The 21759-nt window shown below is 52.7% G+C and overlaps 1 protein-coding gene across 4 annotated transcripts in view; it reads right to left on the minus strand.

The window, feature by feature from the left end:
- Positions 1–6: 6 nt before the first annotated feature.
- Positions 7–21759, minus strand: part of RIMS3 (regulating synaptic membrane exocytosis 3) — a 34436-nt gene continuing 12683 nt past the window's right edge. Inside the window, exons 2-9 of one of the 4 annotated variants that reach the window (XM_006762551.2) lie at positions 17908–18084; positions 14241–14285; positions 13313–13560; positions 7829–7970; positions 5898–6010; positions 3556–3657; positions 3088–3227; positions 7–1640 (exon numbers count right to left, since the gene is read on the minus strand). In XM_006762551.2, coding sequence (XP_006762614.1) covers positions 1428–1640; positions 3088–3227; positions 3556–3657; positions 5898–6010; positions 7829–7970; positions 13313–13529 — 927 coding nt within the window. In that variant the 5' untranslated portion in view covers positions 13530–13560; positions 14241–14285; positions 17908–18084 and the 3' untranslated portion in view covers positions 7–1427. Of the gene's footprint in view, positions 1641–3087; positions 3228–3555; positions 3658–5897; positions 6011–7828; positions 7971–13312; positions 13561–14240; positions 14286–17907; positions 18085–20407; positions 20486–21759 lie in introns of those variants that run through there. The other 3 variants (XM_006762552.2, XM_006762553.2, XM_015563157.1) reach the window with 3 other exon arrangements.

Here is a 21759-nt window from a genome sequence, read left to right on the forward strand (position 1 = left end):
GAGCCAGACTTCAGTCCACGCACTGGTCCCACCCTCAGGACCCAGCCTGCAGACCAAGTCAGAGTGTGAGCGGCTTTGGGAAGCTCCAGCCAGATGGGTGGGATGAAAGCAGAGCGGGTAGGTGCCTGGAGCAGGCCAGGCCGCTCTCCAGCGGGCAGCGGGCAGCGGGCAGCAGGAGAGCTCAGGGAGGCAGGGAGGCCGAGCATGAGTATTGCTTTGTACAGAGCTGGTGGCTGTGGCAGACCAGCGTCCAGAGCCAGGCTGTGTGGGGCCAGGAGGCTGGAGCCCACATGAGTCTGAGCTCCCAGACGCACCCTGGTCTAGAAACAAGCAGAAGAGAGCCCCAAATGAACTGCAGGCAGCTAATCCCCAGACAGGATTCTCAACGGTGGCTCAGAGCACGTCAGCCCTGCCCTCCTTGACCCAGCAAACAGCCCCACCCTCAGCACCTCCTCACAGGCCAGGCCCCACCAGGATGAGCCTGGGGAGGACACAGGTGCCTCCAGGGACTGTCTGCTTTGGCGGATTACATCTCCTCTGAGGCAGCCTCCTGGATGGCCACACCTCCCGTCCACACCTGCTGGGGTCCCCTGGGAGGGCTCCTTTGGCATGTCAGAGGTGCGGTGGCCTGGAGGGAGACAGGAGGTGAAGAGCAGTGCTAAGGGAGGTACTGGAACATCCCCCTAGGGTGTCTGGCCAGCAACCCTGGAAACTAAGACCTCCCGTGTTTTGCTTGTAGGAAGGAGGCGGCTCCAGCCTGAGGAAGGAAGCAATCTCCAAGCCCTCAGCTCCCCAGGCATCTTTGCTTCCCGGGCCCTGGCCAGGGCACTAGCCGAGCATGCTACATGCTGCAGACGCATTCAGCGGGCAAAGCTGCCGGAGGAGGGCGGTCAGGGTTCCCAGAGGGGCCTCGCGTGGCCAGCTGCAGTGGATGCTACATTCCTCAAAAAGGGTAGCAGTGCTGGGAGAGGCAAAGGTGGAACAAAGAACGAGACAGGAAACTCAGCAGGGACCACCAAGAGAAGGAACAGGCAGGACACTCGGGCTCTGCCCCGGGCACAGGACCAGGCAGGATGGACCAATGGCCACCCCCCATTCCATCCCTGGACCGAGGGGACGTTGTGTTTACACAACACTCATTTGGGTTTCTTTTTAACAAGACACAGAAGGACATGGATTTTGGCCCATGTAGTCACCAAGACTGACTATACCCAGACAAATGAACAGATATAACATAGTCACACACACACACACACACACACACACACACACACACTACACTCTCCACCGCCAGCTGGGACGAGCCCAGTAGCCAACAGGCATGCAGCAGGGCGAGGGGCCAGAAAGACGTGAAGACTATGTACAGGGGAGGAGGGGGGCCAGCAGGCACCCCTTCCCACACCACATCCAGCCTCTTCCTGAGGTCCTTAGGTGCACGAGGGGCTGGTGGCACTCTCCAGGGAGGACTGGGACAGGCGCCGGGTGAGGGATCCGAGGGTCGAGTCTGCCACGGAGGATGTGGGGAAGAGTTTGTACCAGCCGGTGACGGCGGCACTCAGGTCCAGCTCATCCAGCATGATCTGGGCCATGCCCATGAAGCACTTGTGGTCCATGCGGCCGTAGTCTCCCCAGACGATCACCTACCAGTGGGAGAAGAAAGAGGAGCTGAGCCACCTCCCTGACTCCAGGGCTGGGCAGTGGGTCCAGGAACCTACAGGTTTCACCAGGGCACAGACGGATGGGACAGAGAGAGCTGAAACTTGGACTGACTTCAAACAACTTGCCGCCCACTTCACACAGGCTCCTACGGACTTTAAGTATATCATCTCCATTGTTGCAACCATCCAGGTAGAGGTGCTGTGTGTTATTTCCACGAAGAGGAAACTGCCGCTCAAAGGGGTTAATGAACTAACCCAAAGACACACAGTCATTGGTGGCAGAGCTGGGCATGCACCCTGGGCCTGACTTCTGGAGGTCCCAGCATCCCAGATGGCAGCCTTCTCCGGGAAGGAGCAGATGGAGACTCCAGTCCCGCTCTGCTGCGGCTCATGGTGGGGCCTGGGCAAGCCTCTTGCCCTCCCTGGACCTCAGGATTCCCATCCATCCATAAAACTGGGGGAGGGGAATAGGTTAGCTCAGTCATTTTCGAACTTGTGTTTTTATTGGTGAATTCTTTTTTCAAAATAGAATTCCGATATATATAAAAATGGACAACCAAGACCAAACTTTCCCCCCACAGAACCCTAGGGCTCATCAGTTCTTGCTGTTTGCAGCTCCAAATGCCTTTGCTATGGAACCACCTCAGCCCAGAGGAACAGCTGTGGATGAGAAGTCCCACAGCTCAGACAGCCCCTGCCTCAAGCCTCTCCTCTGTCACCGTGGCCTCAGGCAAGGCCGACAGCCCACCGCGACCACCACTGTTCAGAGTTAGCGAGTAGCCTTCTGTGTGACAGGCACTGTGTGAGGCCCTCTACAGGCATCTCTCATTGGATCTTCACCACATACGGCAGCTAGTAAGTGATCAAACTTGAACCTGAACCCAGGGCAGAACCCAGAGACCGACCACCCTGTGCTCTATCCCTGTAACCACTTGGGTGCCTAGGCACTTCATCTATGAAACAGGCGTGATGATCCCTCTCTCCCGGGACCATGGTGAAGGGTTTGTCCCGCTCAAGGGGTGAGAGTCACCTTGACCTGGGCTCGGCTCGGCTCAGCAAGTCCCCAGCTGAAACCTCACGCCAGCCACTCCATCTTTCTGCTTCCTCATTTGTAAAATGGGAGAGTCACACCTGCTTCACAGGTTCACCTGGAGGATGGGGCGAGGTCACAATGGAAAGCAGCTCACAGCCTGGTGTGGAGCCGATGCACAATGCACCAGCGCCCGGTGGAACCTGGCAGTCCAACTACCCTCCAAACCTTGGTTTCCTCATGAATCAGCCGGGGGCAATCACACCTCACTGGGTCGTGAAAATAAATGGGCAACACATATTCATGCACCTGGCATTAGTACCGGCACAGGAAGTGTCATAAATGAAACGGATTTCAAATGATGACTTGCAGTCTTGAGTGTTGCCCTCTCACACTCACCTGCAGCACCTTGCCCTGGGGCCCCTCGTCGAAGAGCAGAGCCTGCTGGTACAGGGGGTCACAGGTCTTCTTGGCCACCTTTGTCTTCTTCTTGGCCAAGCAGGCCCCATTCTCAAGCAGGTAAACCTTGATATAGGTGGCTAAGGGGTGGGAGAAAGCATGATGGGGAGGGGTCAGGAGAGACTGCTATGGCCTGTCCCATCCCCAACCCCAAGGTGACCGTGGAGGTGAGCAAGGTGAGTAGGATGAGCTGGCCAGTGGACAGCAGGTCAAAGAGATTGACTCCTCTGTCCTCCCCTACCCCCACCCCTATTTCCTGGCCTTTGGGGCAAGTGGTAACTCCAGTGTTGAGAATACTGATTTAGGCCAGTGGGGAACTAAGGACTCATTAGACCCAGACCTCAGCAGCATCCTCCTCACCGGCAGGACCCCAGTTCCAAAATCCTTCTCCCAGCTGCTCAGCCTCACCTGGGAGAGATTTGGAGCCAGGTTTGGGGGTCAGGCCCCGAGCCTCGATCACTTCCACTTCCAGCTGGCCACTCCGGTCCATGATGGCAACGTGCACATCCCCTGCAAGGGAGAAGAGGGACAGTCCAGGCAGAGCCAGACGAGCCACTGTGCAGAATGCCAGCCTGCAGGGCACTACCACCTGGAAAGGGCATGAGATGAAGAAAACTGCATGTGGGAGAACTGGCCTCAGGAGACACATTAGAGCAGCCGAGGAACACAATCATAGGTCCCTGGGGGTGGGGTGGGGGCATGACCCTCCAGGGACATGCTTGGGGACCCAAAGTGGCTGTCAAATGCTCATCTAAGTGTGGCGAACTGAGAAGCTCCTGTTTTACTGAGCAGAATAGGCAAGTTTGGTGGAAGAGCTTCTGGAGTCAGGAACACAGAGGGAGGCTGTGGGCTCAGGGGCTCTTATTCACCTTCTACACAGCAGCCCTCAGCCACTCCCCTAAATACATGTCAAATATTCAAAGACTATCAGCTTGAAGAGATGCTGAGATATGAGCCTGCCCAGGACAGGAGCTACTCCCTGGGAACCAGGGCCTGCTTGCATCATCGCCAAAGGATGAAGGGAAGGCTGGCAGATTTCCTGGGAGCAGAGGACTGAGAACTCCTCACTGTGCTGCCACAAAACGGATTATCCAGCTGGGGCAAGTTCTATGTGTGGAATCGTGTCAGTTATCTGATTTCTAGAACTCTTAGCATTAGTCACTTGGAACACCCTTCCAAGCAGTGCAGAATCATAGCCTGATGTCGAAAAACTAAAATAGAGCTGACTGTGGGCTTAGGTACCCATTTTAGATTCTCTAAGCCATTATGCAATTGTTTGTATTTGCATACTTGGGAAGATGCAAATACAAAGACATTCTGGAATTTGTCCCCCTTTCTCTACTCTTCCTGACCTCCCCACAGGGAAGTGGAGGGGGATGTCTCAGGAATTAATCTCCTGTCTCATTATAACACCCGCAAGATGAGCAAACACAAATCTGTCATGCCTAGTTTCGGACACCAGAGGGCACCACACGCATAATTCTAGGCTGTGATGGCGCATTTGCCTATGACACGCGTGTCAGAGGTGACACTAGAACTCATTTTTTTTGGTTGATTTTTCTTTGTTAAATGGCATTTAAATATATAAAATAAACATCAAAAATGTAAGTCTTTGTTTTACTATGGTTGCAAATATCAAAAAATTTCTATATGTGACATGGCACGAGAGTTAAGTTAGGGTTTTTCAAAATGCTGGCACGCCGAGCTCAAAAGGTTCGCCATCACTGGCCTAGTGGAAGTGGCTGCTCCTCTCACTGCCTCCCAGCTCCTGGCTGGGCTCAGGGCTGCTGGGAAAAGCAGACTCCCGGGCCCCTAAGAGTTTGAAAGCAAGTGCTGAGAATTAGCCAGTCCAACCCAAGAGCCAGCTAAGAGCTCACCCTGTGGTCGCACCCCTCTTCCCGCAGACAGAGAGAGGCTCCTGAATGAGCAGGGGGAGGAAGACAGGGCAGTGCAGTGGGAAGAGCCCTGGCGGGAATGAAATCCCAGCTCACTGTATGGCTCACAGCAGGGTGCTGTCTGCACTCAGCTTCCTCATGTGCTTGAGGCCAGTGCAGAGGTCTGGGTCAGACACTGCCTGAGTCAGACTGTGGGGAAGAGGGTGGCCAGGAGGCGTCTCTGGGGAGGCTAGGCCTGGGAGCAGCCGCTTGAGCCAACACATCCACTAGCTAAGGGAGAGGGAGGAAGGAGCCAGGACTGCAGCACAGACTTCAGGAGCTACTCCTGGCTACAGGAAAGGGGGATGAAAAACTACTAAAGACTTCTAGGTGCCAGACACTATTAGAAGTCAAATAAGACACAGTCCCTAGGATCAAATGAAATACTTCAGGCAAAGCATGAACCTCCCCCCCCCCTTCAATAAAAGAATAACCTCTCAATCAATTGTTGATAGTGAAGGCAGGCATTTCTATTCCCATTTTATGAGGGAACAGGCTCAGAGAAGAGACTTCCCCAAGGCCACTCGGAGAACTGGCGATAGAGCCGGCCCCCTGACAACCAATGCCCTGATGATCTGTTCACCATTTTCCGCCCAGCACTTAGCAGAGCCGGCAGAGTGTGGTGGAGCGGAGCGAGGAGGAATGTGCTGGGAGAGCTGCGGCGGCGGCCTTCCCCTCTGCGGAGGGAGGATGCGTGAGTGCTGTGCTCGCTCTGCGCTGGCAGGGAAGCCTGAGTGAGGCTCGAGTCACGCAGGGCTCTGCTGATCTCACCCTTTCTGCCATCACCCCACTCGCCCTACCCTAACGAAGACTCACCCATTGGTGGAGTTGCCAGCGTCTGTCGCCCCACAATCTGGGCTGGTCCCAGCCCATCCAGGAAATCGCTGAACTGGCTTTCGGCCCCCAGCCGGGTGGTGGGGAAGATGAACCTGGGGAAGGAGGCAGAGGGGCACGTGAGGGCATCTGGCTGGTGGGATGCAGCGGCTCTGCCTCCCAGGCACTGGGCACTCCCCTCTTGCCTGAGTTTCCCCTCGACATAGTGTAGTGTACTACGTTGGCTGGGGACAGTTTGAAATCAAGTCAATAAATGAGGTGGTGCCCCAAACAGCCAGAGTCCAAATTAACACAATTATAGGGTTCAGATTAATAACGAGTGGTGGTAGGTGCCCCATGGTTGTGTGTGTCTGGGGGGAGGGCGGTGGTGCTGGAAAGCAGTAACAAAAAACTGACAGTGACTGAAAGTTGACCATGTGACCATGTGTCAGTGCACTGAATGCTCCACGTGCCTCATGCAATGGAATCCTTGCAACTACTCTATGTGGCAGCAGCTATTATCCAATTTTACAGATGAGAAAACAGAGGCGTCCAGAGGTAAGAGACTTGCCTACAAAACAGAGGTGATGCCCAACTCGCGTGGGTTTATGGTGAGAATCGGGATAGATGGTGCGTGAAAAGTTCAGACAAACAGAAAGCAATATGTGGTAGTTATTGCTGCCGTTGTCACTGAGGGAAAAGCGCTACTTGTGCATGTCCTTAAGGTGTCCTGGGTGTGCCAGCAGAGAAAGGACAGGTGAGGGGGGGCTGGCCCAGGTCCACTCATGAGCTACAATGGACCAAAGAAAGCCCTAAGGCCAGAGAGAGTCAAGGTTGTCCCAGAGCAAATCCCCTGCTGGACCGCTTGGCCTTGAGTCCCCCTGGGCCAGTGACAGGCAGGGAGGAAGACAGGCTGTGTGTGTGCTTGTCAGAGAAGCCGTGTGTCCCCCCTCACCCCCACCAGGAAGGGGTTTCAGGCTCACCCACTCCTATTGGTCTGTTTCGCAGGTAGTACTGACATCGCTCAGTACCGTAGCGAGAGTTAAAAGACAGTGTTTGGTCTGATAGTGCTCACTAGATCCCCGAATAAGAAGCACTGATCTGAAGTGCCCGGTGATACCCTGCATACAGTAAGACACAATACATGCTAGTGGCTATTTGCATTCATGGCTGTAGGGACAGCAGCGAGATACATGAGCATAGAATCTTAAATAATCCTGAAATCATTGTGCCTTCATGAGGCCAAATCAGAAAATCTCAGTTGTATACCGTAGTTTCACAATGTAGAAGAGATCGGAGGGACTTGCAGGTTTTTGACTGCAGCCCACACGCAGTCAAGTGTAAGAAATACATTTAATGTCACAGACCTATGTGCGCCCACACATTAAAACAACCGACACAGGAGTTCACAAGGCAATTCATCCTCACTCCATAGGGCACAACCGAATCTCTATTTCTTTTTCTAATGCTGGTTTTACCCCCTGAACTGATTTCACTTCCTGCCTCTGAGTTACCACCCACAGTTTGGAAAACTCTGATCCAGTCCCATCTCCTTCCCTGAGCTCCAAGCAAGGCCACGTGTGAGACCTCCACTTATCGGAGACATAACGATGGTTCTAGATTTAAAGGGTTGGAGTCACTTTCTCCTTTCAAACCCTCTCCTCTGGACTGGGGCCGCGTGTGGGTGCTGGGAGGCGGGAGGCATGAAGTATACAGAAGGGAGGAACCACTCCTAGGCCCCTGGGCGAAGGCTGGGGCCCTGGCATCGGACATCCAGGGGAGGGGAATGGAGGCAGGTAGGGGCACAGGAACACAGGCATCTGGGTTGATGTTCTCCAGGTGGGAAAACCAACTGGAGATTTTCCCGCCCTGCTCTGGCTCTGGGACTAGAGGACCCAGGAGGGAGGGTCCAGGGTGGGGTGGGCTGCACGCACGTGCCCTCGGAGCTGTTGCTGTTGGTGCTCCCATCGGTGGACTCCCGGCTGCCCTGGCGCGTGACCCGACTCCGCATCTCCACGGCGATGCCTGTCTCCGTGCTCCTCCGGATGTTGCTGCGCAGCTTCTTGGTGGTCCCTTCTGCGACCGGTCCCCCACACCAAGCACAGAGAGGGAACAAGGTCAGATCACCAAGGAGGCCTCTCTGAGAGCGCTGCTCAAAGTCACCCTCTCAGGAGGGGGCGTGGTGGGCAGGGCTGTGACCGGAGACAGGGGCATTGCTGAGATGACCTCTAGAGCTGGTTTGCAGCTGACCCCTGGCCTTGCTCAGGGCAGTGACACAGACAAAGCCAATTAGAAAGATGGCTGGAGGCAGAATCGGGAAGATGGGCTGGGGGTGTGTGGAGTTACCAGGTAGAGCCCCCCTCCCCTCCCTGCAGCTCTTGGGCCGTCATCCTTGCCAGGCTCCCCAGACAGCTACCTTCCCACTCAATTTCAGCCTTTGCTCCAAAGGGTTGTGCTCCTGCCTCCCTCTTCTGGAAAGTCTGCCTTTTGCTGAATTTGCTCTCCCTCATGCACCTGTCTTGCTCAGACCTCACAGCCACCTCTCTGATACCTTCACAGGCCCTATAACAACCCCGATGGGAGGCCTGGGCACTCCAAACTAACATGCATTCTCCAGGTGGGTCTGGACATGAAGAGGCGATTAGGGAAGCAAGAGTAAGAGAGGATGGCTGGGTCGGCCTGTGTTGGCGATGGCTTTGAAAAGAGGCCTACAGGGGACCCCAGAAGCTGTGCAGTGAGAACTTGCCCCCCACACCCCCCGTCTCTGTGTCTCCTGTTCACAGGGCCCTCTACCCCCATCCTGCCCCATGGCTCAGCCTTGCAGGGAGCATAGGACACTATGCCTCTCCTAGCAGCACACAATCCAGTCTGGGTTTCCATGGCAACCTATTCAGCATTGCAATGTGGTCCCTCTAGACACCCTCCCCTCCTGGGGCAGTCAGGGTCACAGAAGCCAGGTTGAGGGTTTACATGGATTTCCCCTGCTAGAGCTTGGCTGCCCGAGGAGCTTGATGGGGAGGGAAGTGCTGCTCAGATAGGGACTGTACCAAAGGAGCCCTCTGCTATCACTGGTTAGAGACCCAGGCAAATGAAGAATGAAGTTGGCTATAGGGGAGGGGAGAGGTGGAGGGGGGGGGTGGAGCAGGCACTGAAGCCCCTAAAAACAATGAGGAAGGGGGAGCTGGTTACCCTGGCAACCCACCCATATCCAACGGTGAGGATATTCAAGACCTGCCCTGGGAAGAGGGGTGCTTTATTCCTCTTGCTTTGTCCTACTTATCTTTCAGGAAGTCCCACTGGGTGAGGAAAGGCTAAAAGGGTTAGCGTCACGGGCAGACAGACGGTGGAGGGATGGGCACTGGGAGTGGGAGGTGGTAAGGAGAAATGTCTCCTTTCAAACCATAAACCATCCCAGCTTCTGGGATATTGGAATAGCTAACTATCCAGGAATCAATGAGACCATCCACTTGTCTGTCTGTCTGCCTGCCTTACACACAGTCATGTTAGCTCACCTATACTTCTTTCATACCGACAGGCATAAGCAGACACACACAAGTGCTGACAATCACATTTATGAAGACAGTGACCCCACATACAAGGTTATGAGTATGTTCATACAACAGTCACAAAAGATACTTCCAGGGTTTAATCATACATACACAAGACATACTCTGTCACATAAATGTGTCCTTCACACCATAACACTTGCAGTTGAACCCATCCATTCAATCACACACAGAGATGCACACCCACAAAGAGTGTGTGACCCACCACACACAGTGGGCTGGGCAATAACAATGGGTGTTGAGGGACTCGCCCTGTCCCTGGCTCCTAACTGCCAATCCCCACTAATGCAGTTAGAAGACAGACAGGTCTGTGGGAGCTGCACTCTAACCTCCCTCCCCTCAAATCCTCCACACACAACACATCCTGAGCTGAAGCCAGAGCCTTGCCACCATATGACCCCAGTGCCCTTCTCCTAGAGTTTGGGAAAGCTTTGACCCACTTGGGAGAAAATTTCCCTTCTTTGATCAGACCTGTCCAATCCACTGTGATGCCTAGTAAGGGAATCACAGAATCCTTGAAATGTTAGTGACACCTTGGCTAGCCCCCTGCCCCTGCCATTTCACAGATCGGGAGCTTGACATCCATAAGGCCGACTCCCAGTCTACTGACGCGCTACTTCTCACTCTTCTCCACCAATTCCACATTGATTTGAGATGTGATTCAGCAGAGACTAAGTCCCGTGTCTTCTGGGTGGGGAGAAAGGTCTTGCAACCTTAGAGAACATTTCTCTACTGTTTCATACCTGTCCAGTCCCTGAACTCTGTTGACCCAGGGAGTAACTTTATAAAGCCTCTTTCCAGAGAAACGGGGCAAATTGCTTGCAATAATTCTGTGGTTGCCGGAGACTGAAAGACTCCAGGAACCATCCCATCTGTCTCACTGCATACAAGGGAGAGGCAGTCACAGCTCCAACAGCACTCCATGGCATCTCCCGGAATGACGCTGAGCCTTCTCCCCACCTGACTCAGAGCCCAGAGCCCATGAGGAGCTGCTGTCCTCGGTGCTGAAAAGAGCTCAATGTGGGCAGGAGCGGGGACAGCCCAGGATGGCCTGTGTGGACCCAGTCTAAGGCTAGGCCAGAAGCCACCTGTGTCCTAAGACCCCAAAGCTCTCACCCTACCCCATTCACTGCTCCCACAACATAGAGAATGTTAGATCTAGAAGAAAGCTTGGAGAGAGTCCCTTCTAGCTCCATTTCCCAGAGGAAACAGGCCCAAAGGGAAAGTGTCTTTCCCAGGGTCCCATGAGGAGTTGAAGCCAGGATTAGTTTTTAGAAGCTACTCTATGGCAATGTGAGAAATAAACTGGAAGGGGTAGGCAGGAGGCAGGGAGCTAGAGGGAAGGCTAGTGTAATAGTCCAGGCTTTGAAACAAAGAGGAGGGAGTGGGCAGAGCTTGAGCCAATGCAGGGTATGGATAAACTAGGAGGAAGGAGGCCCCTGGGAAGGCAGACCCAGAGCCCAGAAGACTGGGTCCAGGACAGGAGTTCTTCCCCACTTCACACAGCCTAGCCCTGCAGGGAACTGAGCCATCCCACCTGGGACAACCGGAGAGACCCTGCTGGGATCTTTGCCCAGAAGAGAGTTTCCAGAGCTGATTCCCAAGGTGAGTCAGCCCCATACATCCCTCTGGAGCCAGACTCTCCCACCCAAGCTAGGACACTGACAACTCCAAGGCTTGGGAAGAAAAATAATGGGACACGGAATTACAGATGGGAGAGGGGTATGCCACAAGCAAGGGGCTGTGAAAGCCAGAGATCTCACTTGCTTTTTGGCCCTACTGTTTGACTGTGGGAAATATTAATAACACCGACAATGTTATTAAGTGTCTACTATGTACAAGGCTGTTGCCTTTGCATCTCCTATGTCATTTAATCCCCTGGAAAACTCTGAGGCACAGATTATTGTCCTTATTCTACAAACGAGGTGGCGAACTCAGAGAGGTGAAGTCGCTTGCCTGAGTCCCCAGCTAGTAAATGACAGGGTGTGGCTCTTCTTCAGGCTCTGATGCTTTATCAATAAAATGAGTACCTTGGACTAGATGAACTCAAGGGGCCTGTCCTGCTCTGACATTTGGTGACTGGATGATTCATAGAGACCTTCAGTTAGAAGGGCATCTGTGTATTCCCCTGGCTCAGGCCCCAGACCTTCAGCCATGCCCTTGCCTACCACAGGGACAAGTGATCCAGAAGCCCCATCATCACTCATTTCCCCTCGAGGCTGGGGGTCTCCTTGGTGTCCACTCCAATCCCTGCCTGCTGACTGGTAGTCTAGGTAGGTGGACAGTCCCAGGCAGATCACTGGACTATCTCCTAGTGACTCGGGCCTGCCCTGGCCCCGAAAGACCGTTCCTCCAAATCGCTTTGGGCACAAAGGAGCCTCAGTTGGAGATCAGCAGGGCTTGGTCTTTTCAAGCCAGATTCCTGGGGCCCAACATCTCTTCAACCTCCTAACCTTAATACGCCCCCCTTGGTCCTGCCCCAGCCCAACTCCTGGATCTCCAGGCCCCTTCCTCCTGACTCCCTTGGGTCAGGCCTACACTGTGGACATTCACAGGGGCCATGCCCACCCACCCTGGGGCACTGATAACTGCAAGCCCCCTTCTCACTTAGCATTTCCCTGAGCCAGAAACCACATCACAGCCTGCATGCTGGAAAAGACCATCCCACGTGCTCCTGTGGAGGGCTTTATAAAAAGCTATTTTAAGGCCTGGAAAAGTCCCCCACCCCCAGCCCCAACTGGGACTCTCGATGAGCATTCTCCCCGGATGCTCCGGCACCCCCGCCCCCTCACCGCCCCCATCCAGCTGCCTATTTGAAGGTTTCTCAGGGAAGTTGTTACTCTGAGAAAAATAAGCAGGAAGAGATTTTAATACACAACCAGCTGGTGTCTGGGCTGATGCCACACAATGAGGAGGTCTTGGTGGGGAGGGCTGGCTCCTCTGTGATGTAGGGTCCAGGGGTGACTGTGTGTGACAAGGTGGGTTGCCCTCCACTCTGAGCATAACTGGGATTCCATAACTAGACGTCTGAGCAAGTATAATACACTTGTTAGGATGTAGCTGATAAAGTGTGTGAATATGGGGTTTTGTGAGATATGGGTGTACACATGTGTGACATGTTTCTGTGACCATGGACACTGTGTGTGTATTTGAGAGAGGGAGAGAGGGAGAGAGGGAGACAGAGAGAGAGAGAGAACACTTCAGTGACCTGGGTCTGTCTGTGTTTGTGTGAATTGCATGATGACTGGCTTTATGTGTGACCATGTACAGTGTGAATGACTATCTTGTCCTTTCCTGCCAGTAGGGTGTGGCTTGCTTAAGCAACTGAGCGCACTATGCATATAAGCAGGTATAACCAAGCAAGGCATGTGTCTTTGTGTGTATCTCTCTCGTGTGACTTTGTAATGTATGTGTGTGACTGTGTAACTACATTTGTGTGGCTCTTTGTACTTAGGGAACTCGGAGATCACCCGTGAGGCTGAATCGTGGGGATGTGTGTGCCTCTGAAGTTGTGACACTTCGCAGAGGGCCAGAACCTGGCAGCTGTGTAATAAACAAATGCTGAATAATGTGTAAGTTTGTGCATGGAGGTGGCACAGGGTAATGGTTAGGAGCATGAACTCAGAAGCCCAAATGCTGGGGTTTGAATGCTCCTACTAGCTATGTAGTTTGGGGCATTTAACTTCCTTTCTCTGTGCTTCAGTACTTGCCTCACAGCGTTATATGAGGATTCAATGAGTCAGGACATGTACTGGACCTAGAATAGCGCCTGGTATATGGTAAGTGCTACATAAGTGTTTGTCCCTGGGTGCAAGGTGACCCGCCCCGCCCTGGTGCCCCACGCCCCCTCACCAGGCTGGGGGAGCTGGAGTGTGCTCTTGCTCCACTGGGTCAGGCCCACAATGGCCACCATCTTGGCGCCGAGGCTGCTACGCCGCTTCTTAGCAGTGGTGGTCCCAGTCCCGGGCCCGGCCTGCTGAGATCCGCAGATTTCACTGCTGATGCTGGAGCTCCGAACCACATTCCTGGGGCCTGCAGCCGAGGCTGGATCTGGCTCCCCGTTAAACATGGTCCCAGGGGCGGCAGAGCCTCAGGCAACTCTATGGGGAGATAAAGAGACAAAGGGGGTCCCACATCAGACCCCTGGGCCCTCTACTGCAGCCACCACTTAGCCGTGTGACCTCAGGCAGATCACCCGGCCTCTCTCAGGTTGTGAGGCTTCAATGAGCACATAAATGTAAAGAGTGTTCACAGAGTCTGGCTCAATAAATGAAACTATTCTTATTAGCACATGGCTACCCTGGCAAGCAACGGGGTTTGGTGGTAAAGGCAGAGGCTGTGGTGTTAAATGTCCCACTCTCGAATTCCAAAGGCCTCTACACCTGTGGTTCTCAACCTTCCTAATGCCGCGACCCTTTAATATAGTTCCTCATGTTGTGGTGACCCCCAACCATAAGATTATTTTCGTTGCTACTTCGTAACTGTAATTTTGCTACTGTTATGAATTGTAATGTAAATATCTTGATATGCAAGATGTATTTTCATTGTTATAAATTGAACATAATTAAAGCATAGTGATTAATCATAAAAACAATATGTAATTATATATGTGTTTTCCAATGGTCTCAGGTGACCCCTGTGAAAGGGTCGTTCGACCCCCAAAGGGGTCGCGACCCACAGGTTGAGAACCGCTGCTCTACACACTAGCTGTGTGACCTTGGGACCAACAACCCGGGGTTTCGGTGAACACTTCAGCAAAACAAGAAGTACAAGCACTTACCTCATAGGATTGTCCTAGGGATTAAATCGGTGCCTGTGAAAGTGCCTGGAACAGCATCAGGCATAGAGTAAACATTCAGTAAGTGTTAGCGATTGCTAATTCACAGCCAATAACAACAGGGAGAGCAAAGCTGGTTCCAGCCTGTGCGGGCTACGAGGAGGTCCTCCTGCTTGAAAGGGAGTGCACAGAGGGGTATGAAGAAGCAGGCAAGAGGCCCCCTCAACTGCACTACTGAGCAGCAGCCACTGTAAGCTCTTTAACCTATTTCCTCACAATCTCTTTTCTATGCATCTACAAAAATAATGGAATTCATACTACAAATACAATGCTATACCCTGGTATTTCTCATTTATCCTTATATCACAAACATTTCCCAATGTCATTAACACTTTGTATAATTTTTTTAAATAAATGGTCTTTTAAAAATGTTTTTAAAATATATATTTTCGTTGATTTTTAGAGAGGAAGGGAGAGGGAGAGAGAGATAGAAACATCAATGATGAGAGAGAATAATTAATCGGCTGTCTCCTGCATACCACCTACTGGAGATCAAGCCCACAATCCGGGCATGTGCCCTGACTGGAATCAAACTGTGACCTGGTTCATAGGTCGATGCTCAACCACTGAGCCACACTGGCTGGAGGGCTAAATGTTTAAATGTTTTGATGCCCGAACATCCCAATTTATGGAGGTAGCATAATTAACTAAAACATTTCAGTATAGTTACTTCTTAGATCAGTTCTAATTTTCTTCTTTCTCTCTGTTTCTCCATCCCTCTCTTTCCTTCCCTCCTGTCTTTTAAATAACACAGCAATAAACATCTTTCTACATTGATTTTTTCTGCTTATTTCCTTAGGATTGATTCCCAAAAATGGAGTGACTAGTTTAAGGGGGTGTGGACACTGCTGGTAGCTTCTCCAACATCCATTCTCTCTCCCTGCTTCCTGACACACCGGTTTTATCCAGTACCACCCCACCACCCCGCCTTGATTAGTTTAAGCTAATCAATGAGTGTCAGTCACCTTGGTAACTCTTACTGGTCCATGTGACAAAGTTGGCCTAATCTGATTTAAGGGAAAGATTTGGTTTCCATGATTACAAGAGAGGTGGAGGTCTCTCTCTCTCTCTCTCTCTCTCTCTCTCTCTCTCTCTCTCTTCCTCTCTGTGTGTGTATGTGTGTCCTGCCTCCCCTAGGGAAGGCCCAGCCATAGGATGAAGCCAGCGTGCTGAGGGCAGCACAGCACAAAGACAGAAAAGGCCTCGGGCCACCCTAAGCTGGCCTTTCTGTTATTCGAGATAATGTATTTTCCTTTGCTTAAGTCAGTTTGAATCAGGGTTCTCTGTTACATCCAAAAGCATCCTACCTGATACCAAGGGCACAAACATTTTTTGATTCTTGGAATATATTGCTAACTTCCTTTCCAAAGTATACAAATGGACTCCCCCTTAGCTCCATTCAACAAATATTTAAGCCCTTAAACTTCCAAGGCCTATGTTGAGTGCCAAAGAAACAGTAGTGAGCCAGGCCAACTTCACCCTGCCCTCCCAAAGCCTCCACTCCAGGAGGAGATAGATAGTAAACAGCTAATAATGCAATTAAGTATTTCAGGACGGTTCTGATGACTGTAGGGGAGAGGACAGGGGGCCCTGGGAGCCACTCTGGGGGCCAGGCAGCAGGCATCTTTGGCTCTGTGTTGTACAGAGGTGGGATCTCTGGTATCAGCCCTAGGACTTGGCCGACAGTCCGATGCTCAGGCAGAGTATTGGAGAGGAGGCTGCTCTCGCATGCTCTGCGCCCAGTCCGCCAGGCTCTGTCCCAGCCTACAGTGCTTTTCCCTGGGCAGCTCCCTATCCCAGGGCTCAGGGGCATTTTGCTTGACCCTCTGCCCTCAGGTCTGTCACCCTGAGGAGACCCAACTTTTCAAAAGCACAAAGAAAGGGGTGGGAAAGGGAAGGCATCCCTAAAACTAATGAGGAAGACAGATCCTAGGCAGCTGCAATGGCTGCCTGGTCTTCCGGTCGGTGTGGCTCCTGCGGGCTGGGAATTAGGGCTGCCAGTGGGGATGAGTCAAAGCCATGTCTTGCCTTCTTTGTGGCTGTCTGGACTGTTCTCACTCACCCTGCAATGTGTGCAGAGCCCCGGATTATATTTCTCCATCCATCCCCCATCAACATTGCAGCGAATGGAAAGTCCCCTGGACTTGGGCCTGTGATGATCTCTTCTCTTTACTTTCCAATTCTAGTGCCAGTTGGGGTGTGTTTTGGGGCATCTGCACGGCCTTTTGGTGGATGGTGGGAGAGCGCTTATCTGATACTTTGAATCTGCTACAGCGTAAGCCCAACTTGCTCTTGACAGTACTTGTTAGGTGTGTGGTTATCTCCATGTTGCAGATGAGGAAACTGGCTCTCAGAGATGTGGAGACCTAGCTCATCCGACTCAGCTAAGAAGTGGCAAGGGCTGCACTCGAACCCAGGTCTCCGGTTCCCACAAAGAGTCAGACATACTCTGCAGCCCCTGCCCCTTCAACCCAGAACCCACCCCAACATGTGGGCTTTGCCCTGAGTCTCTGGGCTCTCTGAGAAAACTGCCCCAGAGCAGCCAGACTACAGGACACTCATGTACACCACTCCCAGGGGATGAGCAAGTAAGAGGGTAAGGGACAAAATTCCTGACCCTGCCAACCCAGGGACTCATATTTCCTCATGAATAATCCATGGCACCAACAAGCGGATGGCTTGACATCCAGGACTCTGCACCCTCCAGAGCCACATTCTCAGCTTTAACCACCCAGGGGCCTGAGAGCTGATGAGTGCCTAGAGGGCGGAGTCTGTGAGCACACATGCAGGGGCAGGCTCAGGACGGGGCTCTAGTTGCTTCTATGGCAGCCAGTCCAGCTCAAGAAGGACAAGCCAGAGAGACAGACGGAGCTGGCCACCTGGCCCCTATGAAGAAGGAAGTCCTACTGCATAGCAACCCCTGAGCCATCAGGCTACGGGGACAGGAAAAGGGCAGCAGACAGAGGGGCCCGGAAGGATACAGAACACAGAACCTCACGTTCTGGTGGTTTAAAAGATTGCTGATTGAATGACATCCTTTCCACAGAAATCACTTCAACAATTCCCACCTCTGAGCAGGACTCTCCTTTCCCAGCCCAGTTTAGGGCACCCCAAGGAAGGGAGTTGTCCCCCGATCCCGTTGGATCAGGGGGCCTTACTGTCAAGTTCTCCCTGCTGACCCTGCTCTGTGGCTACAGCAGCATCTACAACTACAGCTCAGACTCACCTTTCTGTTGGCGACCGCTGCTCTGGAGGAAGCTGCTGCCCTGGCTGGTGCTCCGACTCCCGCCAAAGCCCCACACTAGCAAGTACCGCCCCAGTTCCCCACCGAACAGGCCTTGTTTTCTTCCCGGCCCTTGATGTTTGGCCGAGGTCTGAGTACCCAGCTGATGAGAACGCGCTCAGGAGTTGAAACTGATTTGCGTCCCTTTTCCATCCTGAGCCTTTCATTTTGAGAAGTTGGAGATCAAGGTCCAGAACGGGAGACACACCCAGTCCCAGAAAGTTGGTGACAAATCAGAGCTCCAACCCAAGGCTCCTAACTCCCAGATTCCACATCACCTGTCAGATGCCCTCCTCACCACTCACCTTAAAGAAAACCCAAACTCACCAAACTGATGATTCTGCGCGTGGTGTTCCTCATCACAGGGGGCTGTGCCCCTCCCAGCAGCACTCCCCTAGGGCATTGACAGGAGGCTTCTGTTAACTTCTTCTGGGACACCAGTTTTCAAGGAAGGAGGTGAAGGTAATCAGGGTAGCTCCCAGGAGGAGGTGATGTGATAAGACTCTGGAAGGAAAGAGGAGAGCTTAGAGGAGGGACTAGAGAAGACATCTGTCTTCAAGAGCTTCCAGAAGCTCGTGGAGTAAAAAGACAGACTTGGGACATAGCTATATGACCTCGGGCAAACTATTTCAACTCTCATTCTGTTTCCTCCTTCATAAAACTGTCCAAACTCCTGGGTCCTCCCCTCTCCCACCACACCACCCTCCCTCCAGCCCTTTAGGAACCTTTAATATCAAGCTGCTGGAGCTGAAGCTCCAACCACAACTTTAAGACTTCTAACACATGGAGGACTCATGTTAATCAGCTCTAGACCCTATTCTCCCTTCCTCTGTCCTCCCCCTGACTAATGGGGTCTGTGTTCCTCCCCAGACACTCTGTAACTTGCCCAGCAGTCAGGAATGTTGAGGGTAGGTCAGGTGGGGAGCAGAGGGTGGGGACTCCTGACTCCACCCCCAGCCATGTGACCCTAAGCAAGTCACTCAGCTTCTCTGAACCTCCATCTCCTCTTCTATAAAATGCACCTACTGGCCACCTGGACCCAGCTGGACTCCCAGGCTGGACTGGGGAGCAGGTGAGATCATGAGGAGCAGGAAAGCAGAGTGATTACAAACCCAGGCTGGTTTGGCTCAGTGGAGAGAGTGTCGACCTGCGGACGGAAGGGTCCTGGGTTTGATTCCAGTTGAGGGCACATGCCTGGATTTCGAGCTCAATCCCCAGTAGGGGGTGTGCAGGAGACGGCCGATGGATGATTCTCTCTCATCATTGATATTTCTATCTCTCTCTCCCTGTCCCTTCCTCTCAAAAATCAATAAAAATACATTAAAAACCCATCATCAACAACAACAAAACACAAAAACCCCAGGCTTTGGAGGCAGACAGGCTTAGTTCAAAACCTAGAACTGCCATTTATAACTGTATGACACAGGGACATTTCCTTAGCAAACCTCCTGAGCCCACCCTTCCTCATCTCTAAAGTGGGAATAACAATGACAGCCTTAGGATTCTTAGCTGAAATATAAAATAAGGATTGGTCCGTGTTAAATGCTCACTTGGGCAGTTACATTATTACTACTCATAAGGGTGCCTTTGTAAACGGCAAAGAACTGCACAGGTGTTAGTGCTTACGGGTCTGGATTACACACCAGATGCAACCACTTCACGAGGAGGCTCAGAGACCAACAGGGTCACCTCCCACTCCAGCTCTGGGTGCTTCCTGAGTGTGGAAGCGCTGGGTCCCTGTGCCTCTCAGTGGAGTGGGAGCTGCCATGTGAGGCTGTGCTCTCTTTTGCTAGCATCTTCATGCCTGGGCCCTCGCTGGATGCTGGACCTGGCATTTGAGACCCCTGCCCCAATCCAGTGCCAGGGCTGTGTACTACATCACCCATGTCTCTGTCAGAGGCCAGTGCCTGCATCCACAGAAGGGGAGAGGAGTACCCTTGTTTCTAGAATTTCCTTTCCCCCTCAGGGACATACTGGTGGGTAAGAGGGCTGGTACATGGTGGAGAGGAAGGCTGGGCTGAAGGAGCACACCCAGCCTGAGTGGGGAACATTGTGTAACCGTTATCTCCCCCAAGCAGGCACACACACACACACACACACACACACACACACACACACACACACACACCGGGAGAGACAGGGCACAGAGTTTCAAATTTGTGATCACAGGCCATACAGGCCCACACAGGTGATACACACTTAAAGACACAATCACATGCACACATACCTTTAAAATACTCAGCCACACAAAGGCACACAGCCCGGCCAGCATGCCTCACTGGTTGAGCATTGACCTATGAATCAGGAGGTCATGGTTCAATCCCTGGTTGGGGCACATGCCCAGGTTGTGAGCTCGATCCCCAGTAGGGAGCATACAGGAGGCAGTCGATCAATGATTCTCTCTCAACACTGATGCTTCTATCTGTCTCTCCCTCTCCCTTCCTCTCTGAAATCAATAAAAATATATTTAAAACGTGTGTGCACACACACACAAACAAAGGCACACAGAAGGAGCCACACTGATAGTCACAGGCCTTCACACAACCACATCTACACACACACACACACACACACACACACACACCCACACCCTCCCCTTGACCCTCTCCAGCCCAAAGACACAGGGAGAGCTCTATCCCTTTAGAGGGCAGGTTCCCAGGAAGTGTCTTACCTGGATCTGTGGGTTCCCTTGGTCAAGGCACACACACCAGCTCTAAGCTGGTGCTTGTGTGAGCTTGAACACATACACACACACACACACACATACACACACACACACACACACACACACACACACACACACGCTCCAGCCCCCAATCTCACCCACCTGGCCCCCATCCCAGAGGCCGGACAAAGGAGTTCATCGGTGAGGTTTGTGGTGAGGAGATGAGAAGGCTGGCAGGGAGCAGCTGCTGTCACCATGGCTACCGAACTGACCCACTTCTTCTCCACCCAGCCTGGCCCACCCCATCACACACAGTAAAGGGGCAGCCCTCTGAGGGTGTGGTGAGGGATGGATTGAGCATAAGATAGGCTGCGCCCTGCATGGGAAGGCAATATCCAGACACCCTTTGAGGAGAGCAGGGTGCTAAAGAGATGGCCCCTGCGAGACCTAACCCCTGGTCTCCCCCAGCATCAGGGTCTCTGGCCTCAGGAACCCACATGGGTCATGCACTTGCCCTGGACACATTCTCAGACACAGTTCTCACAGCAGGGCAGGATGTGGAGTGGCCAGGCCCAAACCTGTGTCCCCCAGACTCCAAGGACTCAGGACATACATAGTGAGGCAGACTCAGAGCTGGGTGAGCCCTGTGTCCTGTTGGGAACGAGGTTCCTGAAGGAAGGCTTGCCTGCCCCCCCTCAGGCCAGGGTTGCTGGGGCTTGGCCATGCATCTACCCTCAGAGACGGGGACAGGGAGGAACAACGAGCCCTCAGACAGCTCAGTCTTGTGAAGCAACAGCTCACAAAGCAGAATGAATCACTCCTGTGTGACAGCCTCCCGTAGCTCCCCACTGCCTTCAGGAGAAAGTAAAAACCCCTCACCAAGGCCTACAAGCCAAGTGACCCAACTCACCCCGTGCTCTTGCCCCTCCTCTGTATTCCAGTCACACCGGCCTTCTTTTCATGCCTTTGTCAGCAGTCTGCCTGGAGTGCTCTTCTCCAGCCTGCCTCCACCCTCCTGCTCTGAAGCCCCGACGTCTGCTGCACTGCCTGGGCCTGGCTGATCCCTCCGCATTGCTCAGTCCCAGTTTGAATGTCATTTCCTAGGAGAGTCTCCCCAGATGAGGTGAGTCCCATGTCATGCTCCCCTAGACTCTGTACTGTCCCTGCCTGTTGTGGGTTGCATTGTGTCGCCACACAAAAGACATGTTGAGGCTCTAGCCCTGGTATCTCAGAGTATGACCTCAGAATAGGGTCATTGCAGATCTGATTAATTAGGTTGAGATCATTCTGGAGTACAGAGGATCTGTAATCCAATATGAACAATGTCCTTATAAGAAGCTAGCCATGGCCCGGCCAGTGTGGCTCAGCTGGTTGAGCATTGTCCCATGTACCAGGTTGCCAGTTTGATTCCCGGTCAGGGCTCATGCCCGGGTTGCAGGCTTGGTTCCCAGTAGGGGGGCATGCAGGAGGCAGCCAATTGATGTTTCTCTCTCACATTCAATGTTTCTATCTCT

This window comes from Myotis davidii, unplaced genomic scaffold, assembly GCF_000327345.1.
Source record: "Myotis davidii unplaced genomic scaffold, ASM32734v1 scaffold458, whole genome shotgun sequence".
In the NCBI taxonomy this organism is placed as follows: Eukaryota; Metazoa; Chordata; class Mammalia; order Chiroptera; family Vespertilionidae; genus Myotis; species Myotis davidii.